The sequence below is a fragment of the Zonotrichia albicollis genome, chromosome 20 (genome assembly GCF_047830755.1).
Source record: "Zonotrichia albicollis isolate bZonAlb1 chromosome 20, bZonAlb1.hap1, whole genome shotgun sequence".
NCBI lineage: Eukaryota > Metazoa > Chordata > Aves > Passeriformes > Passerellidae > Zonotrichia > Zonotrichia albicollis.
In genome coordinates, this window is record NC_133838.1 from 11,294,077 (window position 1) to 11,317,561 (window position 23,485).

Here is a 23,485-nt window from a genome sequence, read left to right on the forward strand (position 1 = left end):
GCTTTGAGAGCCCATGAGGACAAGCATCCCCAGGGATGGGTTTCTATGAATTTATGTCTCCAGAGCTTTGGGTGCCCACCAGGATAACCATCCCCAAGAACGGCTCCCCATGATTTTGTGTCTCCACATCTTTGGGTGCCCACCAGGATAAGCATCCCCAGGGATGGATTCCCATGAATTTGGGTCTCCACAGCTTTGAGTTCCGGCCGCTTCTCATGCCCAGCGATGCTCCCCGTGCCCCGCAGCCGCCGGGCGGGGAGGGCCGGGGCGGTGCCGCTGCCGGGACCGTCCCTTTCCCTCTCCCCGCCGGGGCGGGCCGGGGCCGGGGCTGCAGCCGGGGCCGTGCCGGTGCCCGGGGCCGCTCCGCACCGGGCGGCGGGCGGGGGGTCCCGGCGGTGCCATGGGGCGCCGCGGGGCCGTGGGGCTGCTCTGGTTGGCGGCCGTGCTGTGCCAGCTGGGCACGGGCAGCGCCCTCCGCCGCCGGCTGCACAACACCGGGGTCCCGCAGCGGCGGCTGAGCGGCGGCGAGCGGCGGGACGTGCAGCGGGAGATCCTGGCCGTGCTGGGGCTGCCCGGCCGGCCCCGACCCCGCGTCCCCGCCCGCGTCCCCGCCGCCGCCGCCGCGCCGCTCTTCATGCTCGATCTGTACCACGCCGTGGCCGGCGAGGAGGAGGAGGAGGAAGAGGGTGAGGAAGCGGCGGTGTCGCGGCCGGTGCTCACCGGGCTCAGCACGCAGAGCCCCCCGCCCGGCAGCGTCGTGAGCCGAGCAGACACCGTGGTCAGCCTCGTTAATATGGGTGAGAACGGGCGCGGGGCACCGGAGCGCACCGGGGGGACCGGGATATGCGGGGCACTGGGGGTACCGGGAAGTACCGGGGGTACCGGGATATGCGGGGCACCGGTGGTACCGGGATGTGCTGGCAGGATCCCGGAGGCTTTGGCAGGACCGGGGGCACCGGGACGATGGGAACACACAGGGATAATCCAGGTGGTTTGGGCAGGACCGGAGACACCGGAGCACACGGAGGCACCGGAGGGATCAAAACAGACAGGAGGGAACGGGCAGGACCGGCGAGGAAAGCCGGGAAGCACCGAGGGGACACCGGGGACAGCCCCGGCGGGACGGGCACGGGGCTGAGCTGATCCCAACCCCGATTCCTGGTCCGTGATCGTGGCACCGGCAGCTCCGAGCATCCCTCGGGGTGGTTTCTCAGCCCTTGTTCAAATAAGGAACTTTTTTACCCGAAGTTGAGCTCAGTAACGGGGAGAGGGACACGGTGGTGATGAGGGACACGGTGGCGGGGTGAAAGTGGCCGGGATGAATCTTAATTCAGCTTCAAAAGGGGAAATGGAGAAGGGGAATGTCCTGCAGCGAGAAGGAGCCGAGGGAGGCTCCTCCACCCCGCTGTCCCCGTTTCAGCGGGCACAAGGTGGGCAGGAACGGGGCTCGGGGCAGGCTCTGGTGCCAACAGCAGGGTGCCCCTCGGTGGGAACTGAATCACTCCAAATAAATCCTCCAGGCTGCTGATTATTGCTGGAATCCCGTCCGGCTGCTTACCAGGCTCCAGCACCCGTCGTATTTCCAGGCAGCATCAGTGGGGCCACAAACACTCGGGATGGGATAAATCCCCTCCCAGGGCTGATCCCAGCGGGATTTGCAGACCAGGAGTTGGGATATGGAGCTTTTCCCTGCCCCTGCTCGTTGCTTTAAGGGGTGTTTGGGTGCCCCGAGCAGAAAATCCCCCACAAACTCTGAGGATGGGGAGATGGGAGGCAGGGAGAGGGATCTGCACCCTTGGGAGGAGGTTTAGGTGAGGCAGGGGCTGTAGAGGTGTCTCTTACTCATTCCTACATCCCCTCTACCACTTGTGAGTGTGAGGAATCCTCCTGGAACAGACGCACCCAGAGCCCTGAGGGAACTGGTGCAGTTCAGCATCCTGGGAGAGCTGAGAGTGATGGAGACAAAAACTGAATCACCAAATCCCCTCAGCACTTGGGACAACACCCAAGCACCAAAAAGGGCTTTAAAATGGTCGGGTTTGATGGCAACCACGGTGGGACGCTCAGGAGAGCGTTTGGGAGATGGCACTGCTGGCACAGGGGCGCTGCTGTCCTTCCCTGGGCTCCTGGAGTAGCCAGGAGAGTTGTGGAGCACAGCTCCAGCCTTCCATTTGAATGGCTTTGATTTCTGCGGCTTCCTCGGCCCCTTCATGTTAATTAAATAAGGAGTTGGTTTTTTTGTGGGAGAAGGCCAGCTCTCATTTGCATGCATAATTAGCTGCACAATTATCCTGATGGGGACATGCAAATGGGGTGAAGTCTGTGCCCCATTGGGCACTTGGACCTCTTTGGACCTGTGTGAGCCGCTCCCGACGGGCACTCCTTGTTCCTGGGAAGGGGGAGTGACAAAAATCCCAAAACAGGGCCGGGTTTGGGGACAGGGGCAGCCCCAGCCGCATTTGGGGATGGTGGATCCGCCCATCCCATCCTATCCCATTATTTCTGCTCCTCCTGCTCTGTGCTGTTTCTGTGCCCTCCCTGCAGCAGCCCGACGGGATTTGGGGTTTTTAAACCCGTGATTTGGGATTTCTCCTCAGCTGTGAGTCATGGACACGGGCAGGGGGTAATTGTGGAGCAGGGAGGTGTGGAAGGGGAAGGGGGTGAGGACTCACAGCATCCCAGGGTACCACAGCACACACATCCCCCTTTCCATGCTGCCTCCTGATTTATTGGAAGGTGTCCCATGGCAAGGGGGTGGAATTAGATGATCTTTTAGGTTCCTCCCTACCCAAAGCAGTCTGTGATCCCCTGTGGCCGTTTCAGATGTGCCCACAGCCAAAACATCTTCCTGCAAAATCCAGGGAGCACTGGAGAGGAACCCAAAATCAGCAACAGAACCCAAAACCTCTTCCTGGATAATCCAGGGAACCCAAAAACAGCCACAGCACCCCAGGGCACCCTGAGTGTGGGGTGGGAGCTCAGGGCAGCCTCTTTAATTGAATTTTAGGGGTTGGGAAGCCCTTCTCCACTCCAGACTGGAAGTTCATCACCCCCACACAATTACCACTGAAATCCAGCTGCTGTCAGGATTTTCCCATCCCTGGCTTCATTTTGCAGCCATTTGAGCGTCCTCTGCTGCGGGCATCCTGTGCCAAGGTGCCAGTGCTCTCTCCGGACCCTCTGTGTGTGTTTTAACGGGAAAAACTTCCCAAATAAATCCTTGGCATCCTGTGCCAAGGTGCCAGTGCTCCCTATGGACCCTGTGTGTGTGTTTTGATGGGAAAATCTTCCCAAATAAATCCTTGGCATCCTGTGCCAAGGTGCCAGTGCTCCCTATGGACCCTGTGTGTGTGTTTTGATGGGAAAATCTTCCCAAACAAATCCTTGGCATCCTGTGCCAAGGTGCCAGTGCTCCCTATGGACCCTCTGAGTGTGATTTAATGGGAAAATCTTCCCAAATAAATCCTTGGCATCCTGTGCCAAGGTGCCAGTGCTCCCTATGGACCCTGTGTGTGTGTTTTAACGGGAAAAACTTCCCAAATAAATCCTTGGCATCCTGTGCCAGTGCTCCCTATGGACCCTCTAAGTGTGTTTTAATGGGAAAAACTTCCCAAATAAATCCTTGGCATCCTGTGCCAAGGTGCCAGTGCTCCCTATGGACCCTCTGAGTGTGTTTTAACGGGAAAAACTTCCCAAATAAATCCTTGGCATCCTGTGCCAAGGTGCCAGTGCTCCCTATGGACCCTGTGTGTGTGTTTTAACGGGAAAAACTTCCCAAATAAATCCTTGGCATCCTGTGCCAGTGCTCCCTATGGACCCTCTAAGTGTGTTTTAATGGGAAAAACTTCCCAAATAAATCCTTGGCATCCTGTGCCAAGGTGCCAGTGCTCCCTATGGACCCTCTGAGTGTGTTTTAACGGGAAAAACTTCCCAAATAAATCCTTGGCATCCTGTGCCAAGGTGCCAGTTCTCCCTATGGACCCTTTAAGTGTGTTTTAATGGGAAAAGCTTCCCAAATAAATCCTTGGCATCCTGTGCCAAGGTGCCAGTGCTCCCTATGGACCCTCTGGGTGTGTTTTGATGGGAAAATCTTCCCAAATAAATCCTGGGATGCAGCTGGGACAGGGTGCTCCTGGCTGAGCTCTGTGTCCTGCAGCTCCCAGTGCTCATCCCTGGAAAAAGGAGGAAGCAAACTGGGACTCTGGAATTGTTGGGATAGCTCCTAAATCCCTCCCCATTTCAGAAATCCTCCAGAGTTTATTTTTTCCCCCTGCTTGCTATCAAAGGACAGCATCTTCCCTTCATCTCCTTTCAACCTATTTTGGGATGCAGAGCACTTGATGTGGTTGAATATCCTGGCATCTCCTTTTAATTTGGTGCCTGAAATGATCGTGGGGACCCACGGGGAGCAGCCAGGCCCGGTAATTACGAGTGGAGCAGAGTTTGTAGGAGTTTATAGAAGGAAAAACGTGCAGCTAAGAATAACCTGGGCAGCAGGAGGAAGGGAAGGGAGCTGGGAATGCTCAGGGAATGGGAGACACCAGGAGGCTCAGCTGAGAGAGAGCTGGGCATCCCTGACAGGGGAACGGCCCCAAGGCTGTTCATATTTGTTCATAATAATTTTTATATTATTTCTGGGGGTGATGGGAGCACAGAGGGGCACTCAGCTTTGGGGGAAGCTCCTGGGCATGATGCCAAAGGAGGGGGAAAGGAGAGCAAAGCTCCTTTTTCGTGCAATCCAGATAATCCACCCACAGGTAATTGAGGGTTTATATTGGTTTATAATAATTTTTATATTTTTCGGGGGATAATGGGAGCACACAGGGGCACTCAGCTTTGGGGGAAGGTGCAGCAGCTCCTGGGGACGATGCCAAAGGAGAGCCAAGCTCTTGGGCTGGGCTTTTTGGTGTCTTTGCTCCTCAATCCTGATCATCTGCCCACAGATAATTGAGGGTTTATATTGGTTTATACTGGTATATAATAATTTTTATATTATTTTTGGGGGTGATGGGAGTGCAGAGGGGCACTCAGCTTTGGGGGAAGCTCCTGGGGACGATGCCAAAGGAGAGCCAAGCTCTTGGGCTGGGCTTTTTTGGTGCCTGTGCTCCGCAATCCGCATCATCCACCCACAGATAATTGAGGGTTGCTGGTGTGGCTGAGCCGAGCCGGAGCAGGGGCAGGTTCCCAGGCACCCTGGGCTCCCCAAACCGCCCTTTTGGGGCACCTCCAGCACACCCCCAGCAGCATCCGAGCACCCACAGCTCTGCCGGGAGCTCGGGGGGGCTGCAGGGCTCCCATTTCGCAGCAATTTTGGTTTTAACGGTGAAGACTGAGATATTGAGCCCTCTCCGAAAACTCCAAACTCCTTTTTGCGGCACTCCCAGCTGCTGCTTGTGCCCCGGTGGTGGCACAGAGGGGGGAGCTTCTCCCTCATTCCTCCCCCTACAAAGGGGTTCCCCTTTTTTCCTCCCTGAAGCAGCAGAGAATCTGCAGTTTTAGTGCAATACAACAAAAATCCTCCCAGGATTTCATCCCAGACAGATCCAGCTTATTTGGTTCATCAAGGAGCTCGGCTAATTGCAGCTCAGCTGATTTTTGCATTTCTCCAGCTGCCAGGGTGTCCCTGGGCTCCCCTCCCACCAAATCTGCCTTCAACCCTGGACCCCTCCATCACCTTCACACCAACAGGAAATTTTCATTTAAAAAAATTTTTTAGAGGCTGTCACTCTAGGGACAAAAATCACCTTTTTGGCTTTGTTATCTGGTGTGGGGTCTCTGTGGCTGTGACAAAAAAATCCTTCTGCATATCCCTGGGTGAGGGTGCAGCTACAGCCAAAGATTTTGGAGCAAAATGACCAAAAACGCACAAAGGGACACCTGGAGTGTCCCCTGCGCTGATGTGGGACACTCACAGGGGGATTCTCACTGCTAAAAACCAGAGGTGATTGCTCGTATTTTGGGGGGAATTGAAGGATTTTTGTGAGCACCACGAGGCCTCAAAATTTCAGAAGAATAAAACCACCCCAGGATGGGATGGTGGAAGAAATGGAGAAGAGGGAAGAGGCCAAGGGAGTGCACAGGTTTGGGGGACAAAAATCACCTTTTTGGCTTTTTTATCTGGCGTGGGGTCTCTGTGGCTGTGACAAAAAAAATCCTTCTGCATATCCCTGCTACAGCCAAAGATTTTGGAGCAAAATGACCAAAAACACACAAAGGGACACCTGGAGTGTCCCCTGCCCTGATGTGGGACACTCACAGGGGGATTCTCACTGCTAAAAACCAGAGGTGATTACTCCGCTCGTATTTTGGGGGGAATTGAAGGATTTTTGTGAGCACCACAAGGCCTCAAAAATCCAGAAGAATAAAACCCCCCCAGGATGGGATGGTGGAAGAAATGGAAAAGAGGGAAGAGGCCGAGGGAGTGCAGAGGTTTTGGGGGGCTCCGTGTCCCCCCCAGAGGGGGCAGGGGTTGGGGCAGGTGCCCACAGCATCCTCCTGCCCAGCTGGCACCACCACCAGGGCAGGAAACGCTCTCCGCATCCGCCCTGCTCTTTTTATAACACAGCTTGTGGTGAGGCCGGGAGCTGCAGCGAACCTGGGATTTGAAAAACAAAACAAAAAAAAAAAACAAAAAAAAAAAAAAAGGGCAAAAAAAAAAAAAAGAGGAAAAAATAAGAAGGAAAAAAAAAAAAACTTGTGGGTATGCGAGTAAAATCTTGAGGATGGGTTTGGAGGGATGCACTGCTCCCTCCAATATATGTGTGTATATATATTTTAAATATATTTTTATATTAATATATTTATATATTAATATATTTATATATTTTAATGCGTTTATATATTATATTATAAAAAATTATATTATTTATATATTTATATAAACTTATTTTGTATAATTCTATATATTTATAATTTATATAATGTATATAAATATAATATATATACATGTATATATAATATATATAATATGTATATATTATGTATATATTATATGTATATATAATGTATATAAATTATATAATGTATATAAATATATATTAAATAATATAAAAATATATATTATTTATATATCCTATATTAAAATATATAATATATAATTATATTATTTATATATCAATATAAAATTATGTTAGTTATATTTATTTATTTATAATGTTACATATTTATAATTTATATTTTCTATAAGTACATATTATTTTATAAATATAATATAAATATGTTTTATATATTTATATATATTTATTTTTTTCTATATAACATATATTTTTATATATTAGGAATGGCAAGCTTATGGTGGATTAAATTTGGAATACATCCCCCCTGGAATTGCATTAAAAAATGCATTTAAAATGTTTACTTTGTAATTTAGTTTTAGTTTTAAAAGTAAGCGCCAGGTTTACGTTTATGCCTGAAGCAGGAGAAGCTTTAGTCACATTATTTAAATATATAAAGTTTATTATTGAATCATATTTAAATATATATATGGGAATGGCAAGCTTATAGTGGATTAAATTTGGAATATTTCCCCCCTGGAGTTGGTTTAAAATACATTTTTTTATTTAATTAATTATTTGGTTTAGTTTTAAAAGTAAGCACCAGGTTATGTTGCTTTTGTGCCCAAAGCAGGAGAAGCTTCAGTCACATTGAATCATATTTAATCATAAACTATATACATATATATTAATATATATATATTATATATATATATATGGGAATGGCAAGCTTGTGGTGTATTAAATTTGGAATATATCACCCCTGGAATTGGTTAAAAAATGCATTTTAAATGTTTATTTTTTTATTTAGTTAATTATTTGTTTTAGATTTAAAAATAAGCACCAGGTTACGTTGCTTTTGTGCCTGAAGCAGGAGAAGCTTTAGTCACATTGAATCATATTTAATCATAAACTTTAATTACACTCAGACCAGGAAGATTGGGGTATTTTTAAAGAACAATTTGAAGGAAATAATTGCACATTAGCAAAACTGCGGGGGCTGCATTACCATAGAGAAAGGAAGGTTTATTTTTTACGGGAATAAAATCAGATTTTTTCTGTCCAGTGTGATGGAGAAATGAGGTGTTTTCAGGAAAAAAGGGAGGGGATTTTTTACCTGATAATCCCCCCTAACTTCCCAAAAGCAGACAGGATAACAATTTTTATTTGTGGATAAACTTTTGCTTATGGACAAATCTTTACTTGTGGACCTGTGATATCCAGTGATGGCCCTGATGAGCCCTGGGCTTGTCTGCTGCAAGAAAAGTTTGGAAAACCTCAATTTTTGCTCCAGATGGTCCTGATGACCCTCAAACATTCAAATTTTTGAGTTTGTTTTTCCCCTTTTGGTGAAGCAGCCCCCAAAGCCTGTCACATTCTCTGTGCTCCTCCCATAGCCAGCATTTGCGCTTTTAATTCGAATTTATTTTAATTTTAATTAATAATAAAGGAAGAGGGCTTGGAGGGGAAGCTGGTGGGTTTACATCAAAATAAATTGCAGAAATAGGGGAAGCTGATCCAGATCCAAACCCTCAGGAGATGGGAAGAAATGGGAACTTCCAACCAAGGGCGAGCGGCTCAGAACCAGCGGGTTTATCCCCAAAATCCACTCGGTGGGGCTCAGTGGGGATGTTCTAGGCTTGGTTCAGCATTCTTGAGCAGTTTTTTTGTCCTCAGTGGAGCAGGACAGGGACCTTTTGTCCCCCAAGCCCTACTGGAAGGAGTTCAGGTTCGACCTGACCCAGGTGCCGGCGGGAGAGGCCGTGACGGCGGCCGAGTTCCGGATTTACAAATCCCGGGGTGTCGTCCCCAGGCACGGCAACAGCAGCATCCACGTCAGCATCTACGAGGTGGCTGCCCAGCATTCCAACAGGTCAGGGGCTGGGAAAGGCAGGGAGGGCAGGAAAAGGGGTGGGAATGAGGAGGAGGAGGGTGGGAGTGGGGATGGTGTGGAGGAAATGGTGTGGGGTGATGGGGATGGGTGAAGAGGATGGGAATGGGGGTGAGGATGAAGGTGGGGATGAAGGGAATGGGAAGGGAATGAGGATGATGGGAATGGGAGTGAGGATGAAGGTGATGGAGGTGGGGATGAAGGGGATGGGAAGGGAATGAAGATGATGGGAATGGGAGTGAGGATGAAGGTGGGGATGAAGGGGATGGGAAGGGAATGAAGATGATGGGAATGGGAGTGAGGATGAAGGTGATGAAGGTGGGGATGAAGGGGATGGGAAGGGAATGAAGATGATGGGAATGGGGGTGAGGATGAAGGTGATGGAGGTGGGAATGAAGGGGATGGGAAGGGAATGAAGATGATGGGAATGGGGGTGAGGATGAAGGTGATGGAGGTGGGGATGAAGGGGGTGGGAAGGGAATGAAGATGATGGGAATGGGGGTGAGGATGAAGGTGATGGAGGTGGAAAAGGGTGTGGGAATGAAGGAGAGGGGAAGAAAATGGGGATAGGAGCAAAGATGATGGGAATGGGGATGAAGATGAAGGTGGGAATGAAGGAGATGGGAAGGGAACAGGGATAGGAATGAAGATGATGGGAATGGGATGGAGATGAAGGTGATGGGAGTGGGAATGAAGGAGAGGGGAAAGAATTAAGATGATGGGAATGAGGGTGAGGATGAAGGTGGTGGGAGTGAAGGAGAGGGGAAGGGAATGGGGATAGGAATGAAGATGATGGGAATGGGGGTGAGGATGAAGGTGGGAATGAAGGAGATGGGAAGGGAACAGGAATAGGAGTGAAGATGATGAGAATGGGATGAAGATGAAGGTGATGGGGGTGAGAAGGAAGGAGATGGGAAGAAAATGGGAATAGGAGTGAAGATGATGGGAATGGGGATGAAGATGAAGGTGATGGGGGTGGAAAAGGGTGTGGGAGTGAAGGAGATGGGAAGGGAACGGGAATAAGAGTGAAGAGGATGGGAATGGGGGTGAGGATGAAGGTGATGGGCATGGGAATGGCAGTGGGAATGAAAATGTGAATGGGTAAGGGAATGAAGAAGATGGGAATGAGAATGGAAACAAGGTTAATGGGGATAGAGACTGAAAATGGGAATGGGAAGGGGGAAAAGGTTAATGGAGATAGGGACTGAAAATGGGAATGGAAACAAGGATGATGGGAATAGGGATAGGGAGAAAAATGGGGATGATGATGATGGGAGTGAGTGTGGGTACAGGAATGAAGATGGGAATGGGAGTGGAACTGAAGGGAGAGGGAATGGAGCCGAAGAAGAGGGGAATGGGGTTGGGAATGGGGTGATGAGGATGGAAATGAGGACGATGAGGGTGGGAACTGGGATGAAGATGGGGACAGGAACGGGGACCAGCCCCAGGCTTTCCCTCCCGCCCCACCCACAGCGGCACCGCCGTGTCCGGCGGCTCCCACACCTTGCCCAGGGCAGTGCCACGCCCTGCACCTCCACCTGGGCACCGAGGGAGCTTTTCCCAGGACACCCCCGTGGTGTCCAGCGCCCCAGAGCCGGGATCTGCCCGGGCACAGCTCCCAGGAGTCATCCCCATCCATTATCCCTCCTGCTGCAGCCCTTTGGCCGCTGTTACTCACCTGCTCCTTCCCCTGTTCCCGCAGGGAATCCGACCTGTTCCTGCTGGATGTGCAGGACCTGCGTGCTGGGACAGAGGGCTGGCTGGTGTTTGATGTCACAGCTGCCAGCAGCCACTGGGCAGTGGAGCAGAAATACACCCTGGGGCTGCGGCTCTACGTGGAGACGGATGATGGTGAGCCTGCCCGACCTGCCTGCGGAGTTTGGGGACAAATTCCCAGGAATTGGGGCCCTCTCGGTGCTGTGGATGTGCTGGGGGGGGGCGTTGATCTCAGTGCAATTTTGAATTTCCAGCTCTGATGGGTGCCAGCAGTCTGGGTTTGCAGGTTCTGATGGCGTGGACTGTAATTAAGCTCATTAATAGTTAATGAGCTCCTTACCTGGAGGGATCCTCTGTGTGTGTGTGGCAGAGGATTAACCCTGTTTTCTCCATGGGATAAGCATGTGCCTTTTCCAGGTGGGAAGGCACATAGAGAGCAGCTCCTCTTCCATGGGAGGAGGAACCACAGCCCCATCCATCCCTTGGGGTGAAGGACAAAATCACTTTTAATTCTGAATAGCCCCATGTCACCATTTCATGCTGGCATGCCAAAACCACATATCCTGCTGCAAATTTCCCACGTTTTTCACCTCTGCTTTAACCAAACCAGTTCTATTTGAGGCCAAACACCAGAGATGGTCCTGTCCCTGCAGGACAAAGAGCAGCTGCTCTTTCATGGGAGGAGGAACCACAGCCCATCCATCCCTTGGGGTGAAGGACAAAATCACTTTTAATTCTGAATAGCCCCATGTCACCATTTCATGCTGGCATGCCAAAACCACATATCCTGCTGCAAATTTCCCGCGTTTTTCACCTCTGCTTTAACCAAACCAGCTCTGTTTGAGGCCAAACCCCAAGGATGGTGCTGTCCCTGCAGGGCACAGCGTGGATCCGGGCTCTGCCGGGCTCCTGGGCCGAAGGGGACCCCGCTCCAAGCAGCCCTTCATGGTGACATTTTTCCGGGCCAGCCCCAGCCCCTCCCGTGTCACACGAGCAGCCAAACCCCCGAGGAGGAGACAGCACAAGAAATCCAACGACCTCCCCCACCCAAACAAGCTCCCAGGAATTTTTGGTAAGGTGCTTCCTGCAGGAGGAGGAGGGATGTCCCTATGGAAAACTCAGAGGTTCTGCTTGTCAGCACCTTGAAATCTCAATTTTTTTTTGGCCCAAGGGAAACAGAGCAAAAAGTTCTGAGGTTTTAGGATTGGAGGTTTTTGTAAGTTTGGGAGGTGCTGAGAGGGTTTGGGTTGGATGCCCTCAAGGAAATGGTGTTTTGTGAGCGTGTCAGGATTACTGAATATTGGAATTTTTTGCCTCACTGCCCTTGGCTTTGGAGCCCTGGGAAGGTGTCACAGCTCCAGAAAGCTCAGGCAGGAGGGGAGCAGCAAGGCCTGGGTTTGGGAAACCCTCAAAGTGAGCAAAGCTGGGGTTTAGCCCTTCCAATGCTGAACTCCTTCATCCCAATATTGGAATATCAATTCATCGGCCAAGCTGGAGCCGCTTTTCCCTTTGTGCAGCAACTAAGTCTCATCTCCTTTGGTTCTCCTGGGCCAATCCCAATCCCAGGGGGTGTATCCCACCCAATCCCAGGGCTGAAATCCCTGTTTCCTTGTCCCACAGACGATGTGCACCCCACGGATGGACGGCAGGTCTGCCGGCGCCACGAGCTCTACGTCAGCTTCCAGGACCTTGGCTGGCTGGTACTTGTGTGCTGGGAGAAGTAAATGACCAAAAAACACCCAAAAAAAACCTCCTCATCATTCCATTCCCCCACCCTGGGCTCCCCAGCAGGAGAATCCTGCCCATGGAACCATCCCAGGAGCTGGGAAGGCAAACAGGAACTGCCAGAACCCCAATCCCCACCGGTGACCCCGAGCAACCCATGGCTGATCCAAAAAAAAACCAAAACAAACCCTTGCTGAGCTGTTTGTGCAGGTGGGGAATGGGTGAGGGGGCACAGAAGGTGAAGCCCTCCATGTAATCCCGTTTTTTGTTATTTTTGCAGGACTGGGTGATTGCTCCACAGGGATACTCAGCCTATTACTGCGAGGGGGAGTGCGCATTCCCGCTGGACTCGTGCATGAACGCCACCAACCACGCCATCCTGCAGTCCCTGGTGAGTGCAGGGCAGCCCTGGAGGGACATCCAGGGCCCTGGGGAGCACTCAGAGCCCGAGGATGAGCTGGGATTTTGGGATAAGCACGGCTGGGTTTGGGGTGTTCAGGTGGGAAGGCGCAGTTGGGATCCCGATTGGAATAAAGAATTCTGCATGCACATCTGGGTGGGTGAACGCACACTGGGTGGGTTCATGCCCAGCGGGCTGTGTTCATGCCCATCTGGGTGGGTGCTTGCCCATCTGAGTGGATTCATGCCATTCTGGGTGTGTTTTTGCCCATCTGGATGGGCACTCACACATCTGGGTGGGTTCATACCCATTTAGGTGGGTGCTCACACATCTGAGTGGATTCATGCCATTCTGGGTGTGGCTCTGCCCATCTGGATGGGTTCATGCACATCTGGGTGGGTGCTCACACATCTGGATGGGCACTCACACATCTGGGTGGGTTCATACCCATTTAGGTGGGTGCTCACACATCTGGGTGGATTCATGCCATTCTGGGTGGGTTCATGCACATCTGGGTGGGTTCACGCCCATCTGGGTAAATGCTCCCACATCTGGACGGCTGCTCACAGGCTGGCCCCCACCACAGGCTGACAGGAGGTCCCAATATGGAATTTCAAGGCGTTTGTGGACAGAGCCAGGGTGAGGGCACAAAGCTCTGTCCCTCACCCTCAACCAGAGCAGAATTTTGTCACCCCAGAGCTCCCTCACCTCTTGATGTTCTGACTGCTCCAGTTTCACAGCAGCTGGGGCAAAACTGATGATTTCTGCCAGATTAATGATCCCTCTGCCCTGGCAGTGAAATGAGGAGCAGAGACAAGCCCAGGGCACACCAGAGCGCCCCAAAAAAACTCTCAGTGTGATCCCTACATTCTCCTCTCCAGCTGTCCCCGAGGCTTTACCCACAGCCCCAGCACCCAAACGTCGGGCTCAGCACATTCCCAGCCAGAAAAGCTCCAATGCCTTGGGTTTGTTTTTTTCCCAAACCCACCCCACATCCCAGCCAGGGCTTTAATTTCTGGAATTTCCTGCCCTGTGAGTGTTTGGTTTCCCAATGGCAGAGCCCGCCCGGCTCCGGTGCTCGCGGTTAATTACAGGGAGCGCCGAGCCCTCGGCCCGGCCTTTGAAGGTGTTTTAATTTTGACATTAACAAAACTTCCAGGGGCTGGGAACCATCCAGGGAGGGGCTCTTTTTCCCCCCCCTTACACCCACCCATCGCCCCCAAAGCCAGCGCTGTTCCCAAAACGGAGCTGCTGGGGCAGGATGTGAATCACCTGGAGCCGGCCCTGCTGGGAAGAGCCAGGGCAAAGGCGGCTGTGGAGCCGTGCCAGCCCCAGCCTGAGCTGCAAATAGCAGGGTTGGAGAGCAAAAACACCGGACTTCCGAGCTGGGAGAGCTCGGCTGCCCCTGCTGTAAATGAATCGCACATGTCGGGGCTCCTGCGTGCTGCCAGCCTCCTCCAGCCCCGGCCCTGCAGGAAAACAACGGGATAACGCCTGTCCCCAGCAGGGAAAAGCCATCCCAGAGTGCAGCTCTGCTCACAGAGGTGTTGTGGATTTTAGGGTTTAAGTTTGGGGTGGAGGATCTCTGTTGGAACAACACCCGGCGCACACCGGAGCCTGACCCGTGCTGTGCTGATTTATGGGGTTTTTATTTTAGTCATTTGTCTGTTTTTGTGAGAAAAAGGGCCATGAAATCCCAAATTAATGAAGGGGCTGCCTGGCCCAGGCAGTGCCACGAGCCCTGATCCAATATAAACCGCAGCAGGGACTGCCTGGAGTTTAGAATAAATATTTTTGCAAAAAGATGGAAATAATCCCCCCATTCACCCGGGGTTTTTTTGGTTGGTTTGCTGCCTGGAGCCACGTTTGCTGGCACTGACGGGCTCCATCCATCCCCCAGGTCCACCTGATGAAGCCTGAGGCCGTGCCCAAGGCGTGCTGTGCCCCCACCAAGCTCAGTGCCACCTCTGTCCTCTACTACGACAGCAACAACAACGTCATCCTCAAAAAGCACAGGAACATGGTGGTGAAATCCTGCGGCTGCCACTGATGGACAGGGCCCATCCCCACCCCTGAGTGTCCCATCCCCACCTCTGAGCATCCCATTTCCATCCCTGGATGTCCCATTCCCACCCCTGAGTGTCCCATTCCCACCCCTGAGTGTCTCATTCCCACCCCTGAGTGTCCCATTCCCATTCCTCAGTGTCCCATTCCCATTCTTGAGTGTCTCAATCCCATTCCTGAGTGTCCCATTCCCACCCCTGGATGCCCCATTCCCATCCCTGGATATCCCATTCCTGTCCCTGAGTGCCCCATCCCCACTCCTGAGTGTCCCATTCCCACTCTGAGTGTCCCATTCCCATTCTTGAGTGTCTCAATCCCATTCCTGAGTGTCCCATCCCCACCCTGGATGTCCCATCCCACCCCTGAGTGTCCCATTCCCATTCTTGAGTGTCCCATTCCCACTCCTGAGTGTCCCATCCCCACCCTGGATGTCCCATTCCCACCCCTGGATGCCTCATTCCCACTACTGGATGTTCTTTTCCCATTCCTGGATGTCCCATTCCCACTCCTGAGTGTCCCATTCCCACCCCTGGATATCCCATTCCTGCCCAAGTGTCCCATTCCCATCCCTGGATGTCCCATTTTCACCCTTGAGTGTCTCATTCCCATTCCTGGATATTCCATTCCCACTCCTGGATGTCCCATTCCCATCCCTGAATGTCCCATCCCCACCTGGATGTCCCAATCCCATCCCTGGGTGTCCTTTTCCCATCCCTGGATATTCCATCCCCATTCCTGAGTGTCCCTTTCCCATCCCTGGATGTCCCATCCCCATCCCTGAGTGTCCCCTCCCATTCCCACCAGAGCAATGGGACCCCAGGTTATGCATGGAACAGGAGCTTTGTGGCCTGCAGCAGAGCAAAATCCATCAATAATAATAATTAATAAAAAATAATCCACAAATAAACCCCTCCTACCCCTTTCTAGAAGAGGATGTAAATAATACAAAATTTCCTTTTCCTTATCCTGCTTGATGACACACAGATATATACAAACATATATATATATATATATAGGAAAGAGAGGATTTTTGGCTGATTCTGTTTTGTCTGTGACTGATGAGTTTTCCCTGTGCTGGAGGCATTTTTTGGGGGACAGGCAGCATTCAGGTTTCTCTGGGACTGAGCTGTTTCTAGCTGTGTATTTCTCCACTGACCCACCTCTACCCAAGTGCTTTTAATTCCCTTAATGAAAATATCATCAGCCAATTAAGCAGCTGGCTGACTAAACCCCCTCCTGTTTACCCAAAGTTCACCAAACTCAGCCAGTTGGAAAAAAAATAAAATATCCATATTGAGCTACAGCACTGTTATAAAATAAACGCAAAGTTTGGAAAGTAAACACAGAGTTTCTCTTGCTCTTTGTTTTTTAATGTCACAGCACAACAGGGCTCTGTTCACAGGGCCTTTTGCAATGAAAAAAAAAAGACTCAGAATTGGCTAAATTTGTACCTATTTGCTTGAAAATGAGCCCTGATGTGAGTTTTAGGTCAGGCTGTGCCCATCCCGTGGGCTCCCAGCTGGGCTGTGACCGGTCCCAGGCAGCTTCCCCAGGTTATTTGCACAATTAAATTATTTATTTGCTCTGATTTTAAAAGGAAAAGGCCTGTCCTGGTTGTCAGCTCGGATACCTGGGGAACCTTACATCAATAAACAAGGAAAGAACCTGGCACAGTCGGGGAAAAATCCCAATAAAACCCCACCAAAATAAGGAAGGTTTGCTCCCTGTCAGTGCCCTGCTTCCCAAGGAAAGGTTTTGTTTGACTGGGTAATTAATTAATTAATTAATAATTAAGAATTAGTGGGTTCATGGCCCTAATATTAATTCCACACCAAATCCAGCTCGGGATGCAATCCTGGCCCTGTGGGATTTGGTGCTTCCTGCAGAGAGAACACCCAGGCCTGGCACTGACTCTGAATTCTCCCTCTCAGGTCTTGCTGAAGCCTTTAAAATGTGGGATTTAAACAAAAAATAGGGAGCAAGGAAGGGGAAAGCTGGGCTGGTTTGTCTGTCAGGAATCACACCCTTGCATCTCACCTTGTCTGAGTTTTAGGATAATGCACAACCCCCAACCACCCTCGGAAACCAGGCAGTGAAAAATTGGTTTTTTTAATGGAAAAACAACACCATGACTTGAGAGGGGCTGGGCTGGGCAACCCCAAAATCCCCAATGGCAAAGCACTTCCAAAGATCCCCAAAATCCAAACATCAGATATTCCTCTCCATCTCATCCCTCCTGCCAATATCTGCACAAGCTCAGAACCAAACCCCCCTTCCATAATTTCACCGGAAACCCAAAATCCATCAATCCATAAGCGCAAAGCCAGCACTGCCCACCACAGGAACAATAAATCCCTGTGGTTTATCCCACTCTGCAGGCTGGAAATCCCTTCCTACAGCCTCATCACTCTGGGTTTTTTTTTATTTTATTTTTCACCACTCCAAGGGCTCCCTCATTTCCTGGTGTTCTCCCAGTGAACACCCTCCTTGGGGATGGGGATGGAGCTGGAGAGCAGGACAGACACCAGCCAGGGACCTGCCTCCCTCTGCTGCTGGAAAAGGACACTACAGAGCCAAAAACACCTCCAGGAGATGCAGCAAACACCAGAGGTTCAGCTCTGCTCTGCTCTCCCTGGCACAGCTACCTTCCCCTGCAGCCAGGATTTAGGCACAGGATTAATGAAGATGAGGGCTAATACAAAAAAGAAATAAAAATAAAAATAAAATCTTTGCTCAAAGACCAGCCTCCCACAGAGGGAATTCAGCAGCCAGGCTCCTCAGTATTTTCAAAACTAGGTTTTATTTTTACCATAAACATAAATTTTTTTTTCCAGAACACGGCAGCAGGACCAGCCCAGCCCAGCTCGGGCAGCGCAGGCTGGGAAGGGATTTGGGATTTATGCCAGGAAGGATAAATCCAATCCCGTTGGCAGGGAACTTCCTATGGAAGCTGCAGGATGGGCAGTGCTGGGGGGTCCCTGGGGTGCTCCCTGGTTCTCCTCCAGGCACGGAGCTCAGGCGCACTCCCCGCAGTCGGAGATGATCACCTTCTGCTTTGGCTTCCCATCCTTGGTGCCCTGAGCCTTGGGGGGAACAGCAGCAGCAGCAGCTCCAGGGGTGACTCCTCATGGCAGGAAGGGGGTGGGCTCTGCCCCCAGCTGCCCCCTGCCCTCACCTACCTCGATCTCCCTGACCACGTCCATGCCCTCCGTCACCTCCCCGAACACCACGTGCTTCCCGTCCAGCCAGTCTGTCTTGTCACACGTGATGAAGAACTGGGAGCCGTTGGTGTTTGGGCCCGAGTTTGCCATGGACACCATCCCTGGGGGTCACAAAATGCACAGTGAGGGCTGAGCCAGGGGCTGCTCCTTCAGCCCTGACCCCACACCCCACAGAATCGAAATCCACAGAAACTGGAAATTAATTATGCTCAGAAACACTTGCAAGTGAGAAGGATGCTCAGCTATTTTTAGCTGCAAAGCTGTTTGTATGGAGATAAACCTATTTGCTTGCTCCTGCCTTTCACAGTCCTGCTGTGACACTCCTCGTTTAAAACCAAGCAGGAAAAGCAGCTTTGAAATTGTTTTTTCCTTTATGTAATACTGCAGATAAAGTGGATGGAGAGGGAGCGATGCATTTGGTGAGACACAAGGCTCTGAATGTGGCAGAAAAACCTGCCCAATGTAGATTATAATAATTATAATTATAATTCAAGGCTGCTGCTATCGGTGGTGGTGTTCACAGGGGTCCCAGGACGAGGGAAGAGGTGAGAATCTTGACTCCATGTCACAGAAGGCTGATTTAATATATTATATTAAAAGAAAATGATATATTAAAACTATACTAAAAGAATAGAAGAAAGGATTTCATCAGAAGGCTAGCAAGGAAAAGGAATGGAATGACAATAAAATTTTGTGACTGCTTACAAGATTTTAGGAATAGAATGATAATAAAATCTCACAAGATTTTAGGAATAGAATTATAATAAGCAGTCTTGTGACTGCTGACAGCCTCGACACAGGTGGCTGTCATTGGTCATCAAGTAAAAACAATTTCACATGCTGGCTAAACAATTCTCCAAATCACATTCTAAAGCAGCAAAACATGGAGAAGCTGAAGCTGCTCAGCTTCTCAGAGGAAAAGATCCTGGCAAAAGGATTTTTTATAAAATATGTTTGTGACACAAGGGTCTGAATGTGGCAGAAAAATGTGGCCAATGTAGATGATAATAATTATAACATATAATCATATTACATATTTATATTATCTTTATATATGTTTGTATAATATAGTAATATATACAAATAATATAAATATATATTATATTTATATAATATATAATTATATCATAAAGAAATATATTATATATAATATATATAATATTTCTATATATAATATAATATAATATAATATAATATAATATAATATAATATAATATAATATAATATAATATAATATAATATAATATAATATAATATAATATAATAGTGAAAATATATAACATAACAATATAATACTATAATACTATAATTATATATAATATGCATTTATATAATATATAATTATGTATAATTATATATGACTATATAATATAATAATATAATAGTAAAATATACTATATTACATATAGTATATTACATATATTATATTACATATATTATATATTACATATTATATATTATATATGTTATATATTATATATTATACATTATGTATTATGTATTATATATTATACATTATACATTATATATTATATATTATATATTATATATTATATATTATATATTATATATTATATATTATATATCATAATTCATGACTGCTGCTATCAACATAGCTAAAAGCAGCCCTATGTGATGCTGAGCCATTTTCTCTCCTGGGGATGGCTTTACCTGGCCCTGTGTGCTTGAGGATGAAGTTTTCATCATCAAACTTCTTCCCGTAGATGGATTTGCCGCCGGTGCCGTTGTGGTTGGTGAAGTCCCCGGCCTGGCACATGAACTGGGGGATGATGCGGTGGAAGCTGCTGCCCTTGAAGCCAAATCCCTTCTCGTGGGTGCACAGGCAGCGGAAATTCTCTGTGTTTTGGGGGCAAAAGGGGAGGGAGGTGAGAGCTGAACGCCCTGGGGGTGCCCAGGAGGGAAGGCTGAGCCTCCTCCTCCTCCTCACATCACGGGTGAGGTGTGTGAATGTCCCACCCGCCGTCATGGGCACCACGTCGGAGCGCAGCAGGATGCGCAGCCGCCCCGCCGGCTTGTTCCCGATCTTGATGTCCATGTAAACCTGCGGGTTCACCCGCGATTTCTTGGCAGGAGGCTCCTCCTGGGCAGGAAAAGAAAGAAAAGCAGCTTGGGGTGATGTTTCTCTGCTCTGCGTTCTCATCCTTTGGGGTAACGGGGATTCAGATGGCTCTGGTTGTTTTTCCTACCTCCTGTGCCTCTGTTTTAGGGGCCTCTGCTCCTCCCTCCTCCTTGTTCTCCTCCAAAGTCTTCCCTGAAAACTTCTTCAGCCACTCATCATCTGACCAGACTGTGGCCACAAAGGAAAGGTCAGAGCACAGGAATGGACCCAAAAGGCCACAGCTCAGCTTGTGCACAGAGCTCCAAGCACGCCCAGGGATGTTCTGTTCCCCAGCTCACCAGGCCTGGACGATCCCTCCTTAATCCTCATGGGTTTGGCCAGGTTCACCCTGATTGTCCTGCCAAAGAGCTCAGACTCGTTCTGCAGGGGGGAAAAAAGCACAGCAAAGCCCCACCACAAGGTAAAAAACCACCGTGCCCCCCAAAGCCCTGCAGAGCTCAGAGGACACAGCTTCTGCTCTCTCTGCAGCCCACAGCACCCAGGGCAGCAAAGCCACACAAAATCCCCAAGGAACAGGGAGCAGGAGGGAGAGCGGGGTCCATACCATGTTGTCAATAGCTGCTGCCGCATCCTGCCAAAAAAAAAAATCAAAATAAAATCATTACTAACATTTATTCTCAAGGTCCAGCATAACATCTCATTATAAAGACAACTGCCAGGTTTTCCTGAACCTCATTTATCCCAGGGATGTATGAACTGATGGGTTTTGTAAAAGCCATATCCAAACCCCTTCCATGTATGGTTTCCAAACCCCATGTGGGTCTCATATTTGAAAAACCCACTAACCCCTTGTATTTAAGATGCTTTATTGCTGCCATGAGCATTTGGGAGAGGAGAGATTTGTGTATGAAACCCAGGACAGACAATCAGAGGATAAATATGTGACAGCCCATGAAACCAACAAACCCAATCAGGGACGGTGACAAGCCCATGAAACCAAGAAACCCAGACAGGGCCAGTGGCAGGGGAGCAGTTTGGGTTGGAAACAGGAAAAGTGGGAATTCAGCCCGAGAGAAAATGGGAAAAGCGGAGATTTGGAAGAGCAAAACATGTGAATATTACGGTGGACAACCCATAGGTGATTTCAGATTTCTCCAGCAGGAAGAGGATCCATCCCAAAACCCCAAGGGCAGCAAAAACCCCAAGGGGACCAAAAACCTCAAAGGGACCAAAAACCCCAAAGGGATCAAAAACCCCAAATGGCTCAAGCACTTGCTGGTTCCTCACCTCTGCCAGTTCAAACTCCACGAAGGCGAATCCTCGGTGCTTTTCTGGAGGAAAAGAAGGAAGGAAGGAAACAATGGGTCAGGGCCAGCACAGACACACCGGTCCCATGGTGGGGCAGGGATCCCACCCCAAACCCACACCCAGGGATGCTCCGGTGGGGTCCCACCCCAAATCTGCACCGGGGGATGCTCGGGCCGGTCCCACAAGCGGGTTCTACCCCAAACCTGCACCTGGGGATGCTGGAGCCGGTCCCACCCCAAACCCGCACCCGGGGATGCTCCAGCCGGTCCCACCAGGGGAATCCCACCTCAAAACACCCGGGGATGCTTGGACCGGTCCCTTGGGGGATGTCGCACCCCAAACCCGCATCCAGGGATGCTCCGGCTGGTCCATCGAGGAATATCGCACCCCAAACCCGCACCTGGGGATGCTGGAGCCGGTCCCAGGGTGGGTCGCACCCCAAACCCGCATGCAGGGATGCTCCGGCTGGTCCCTCGGGGGATATCGCACCCCAAACCCGCACCTGGGGATGCTGGAGCCGGTCCCACCCCAAACCCGCACTCCAGGGATGCTCCAGCCGGTCCCACCAGGGGAATCCCACCCCAAAACACCCGGGGATGCTTGGACCGGTCCCTTGGGGGATGTCGCACCCCAAACCCGCATCCAGGGATGCTCCGGCCGGTCCATCGGGGGATATTGCACCCCAAACCCGCACCCGGGGATGCTCCAGCCGGTCCCACCAGGGGGATCCCACCCCAAAACACCCGGGGATGCTTGGACCAGTTCCTTGGGGGATGTCGCACCCTAAACCCGCACCTGGGGATGCTGGAGCCGGTCCCACCCCAAACCCGCACTCCAGGGATGCTCCAGCCGGTCCCACCAGGGGGATCCCACCCCAAAACACCCGTAGGATGCTCCAGCCCCCCCAGGCACACACCGGTCTCGTAGTCCAGCGGGATCTGGATGTCGGTGATGTCTCCGAAGGGGATGAAGGCAGCGTGCAGCACCTTCTCGTCCACCTCCTCGGCCAGCCCGCCTGCGGGGCGCCCAAGCGGTCACCGGGCACCGCCGGCGGCCCCGGCCCCTCCGGGATCCCCCAGCCCGGCCACTCACCCACGTACAGCACCCGCTTGGTGGCCGCCATCGTGCCCCGGTGCCCCGGAACGGCTCGGCACGGCTCGGCCCGCCCCGGAACGGCGGCAGCGCTCCGCCCTCCGCTGCCACCGAGCGGTTCATGGAACGGAGAACGCGGCCCTGGGCATCCCTGTGTGAAAAAAATGCGTATTGTATTTTATTAATATTTAAAATATTAAAATGAATATTAAATGTGTTGTGTTGGGAAGTGATGCTGCGTTAATTCTCTTAAGTGGTGTGGTAAATATGGTTTTGGGTTGTAACAAAATGTTAAGATAGGAACTATGCTGTGTAGGATGCAATTTTTCTAGAGAAAGCACTCGCACTGAGATAGCAGCCACAGGACACCTGAATCTTTCAGAGAAAGAGAATTTCTTGCCCCTTTATCAGGAGAAATAACTTCTTCCTGCCTTGCTCAGCCAGGATGATGCTGTTAGGATTATGAGGAAGAAGTTGATGATAAACAGAGAGAATCCTGTGTTTGAATGGAATTTATGCATCATGTATGAATATGCAACAGGCTCTTGTTTTTAAGGGTTAATCCTCTTTTAACAGGTGTCCTTTTTCAAGCTTATGCTGCCCAGAAAAGGTACTCAGATGACTATACCTCTTTGTTTCTATTGTCTCATATTGTCCTTATTGAAATTGTCTAAAATTTGTATTACTCTAATTATATTGCTATTTTTATTACAATTTTATTACTATTAAACTTTTAACATTTTAAAAACAAGTGATTGGTGTTTATTAGACCTGTATGCTCCTTCCCAAAACCTCTGAGCTCTTCACCTCCAGCCTGAGTGAGGGGTTGGAGCTTTGATTGGGGAGAATTTCTCCCAGCTTAATGCATGCTCTGTGTTTGTCTGAATAATGCTTTTTATCCCAAAGGATCACCCAAACTGAATTTGCAAAGGATTTTTACCCCAATGGTAAAACTCAGCCACCTTTGGAGTATAAAACAGCAGCAGGACCATTAGA

General features: G+C 50.0%; 2 protein-coding genes across 2 annotated transcripts; one reads left to right on the forward strand and one right to left on the reverse strand.

Moving 5' to 3' along the window:
* The first annotated feature begins 305 nt into the window (after positions 1 to 305).
* LOC102068907 (bone morphogenetic protein 8B) lies at positions 306 to 16,126 on the forward strand. Its single transcript, XM_074555498.1, has 7 exons — positions 306 to 797; positions 8,670 to 8,865; positions 10,586 to 10,734; positions 11,477 to 11,671; positions 12,220 to 12,299; positions 12,605 to 12,715; positions 14,625 to 16,126. Exons 1-7 carry the CDS (start codon positions 401 to 403, stop codon positions 14,772 to 14,774), a joined length of 1,278 nt encoding a protein of 425 aa, XP_074411599.1. The 5' UTR covers positions 306 to 400; the 3' UTR covers positions 14,775 to 16,126.
* A 1,442-nt stretch (positions 16,127 to 17,568) lies between these two features.
* Positions 17,569 to 22,614, reverse strand: PPIE (peptidylprolyl isomerase E). Its single transcript, XM_074555499.1, has 10 exons — positions 22,490 to 22,614; positions 22,314 to 22,412; positions 21,377 to 21,420; positions 20,694 to 20,720; positions 20,428 to 20,509; positions 20,217 to 20,317; positions 19,987 to 20,110; positions 19,681 to 19,866; positions 17,968 to 18,110; positions 17,569 to 17,871 (listed from the first exon to the last, which is right to left on the reverse strand). Exons 1-10 carry the CDS (start codon positions 22,518 to 22,520, stop codon positions 17,803 to 17,805), a joined length of 906 nt encoding a protein of 301 aa, XP_074411600.1. The 5' UTR covers positions 22,521 to 22,614; the 3' UTR covers positions 17,569 to 17,802.
* Positions 22,615 to 23,485: the final 871 nt, after the last annotated feature.

What these genes read in the sequence shown, in the direction of transcription:
- LOC102068907 (XM_074555498.1), top strand. Translation starts at nt 401, where the DNA reads ATGGGGCGCCGCGGGGCCGTGGGGCTGCTCTGGTTGGCGGCCGTGCTG. An exon ending in CTACGTGGAGACGGATGATG is followed by an intron (nt 10,735 to 11,476) that starts GTGAGCCTGCCC and finishes CTGTCCCTGCAG; the next exon opens with GGCACAGCGTGGATCCGGGC. An exon ending in ACGCCATCCTGCAGTCCCTG is followed by an intron (nt 12,716 to 14,624) that starts GTGAGTGCAGGG and finishes TCCATCCCCCAG; the next exon opens with GTCCACCTGATGAAGCCTGA.
- PPIE (XM_074555499.1), bottom strand. Translation starts at nt 22,520, where the DNA reads ATGGCGGCCACCAAGCGGGTGCTGTACGTGG. An exon ending in TGGAGTTTGAACTGGCAGAG is followed by an intron (nt 20,721 to 21,376) that starts GTGAGGAACCAG and finishes TTTTTTTGGCAG; the next exon opens with GATGCGGCAGCAGCTATTGA. An exon ending in CCTCAAGCACACAGGGCCAG is followed by an intron (nt 18,111 to 19,680) that starts GTAAAGCCATCC and finishes TGTGACCCCCAG; the next exon opens with GGATGGTGTCCATGGCAAAC.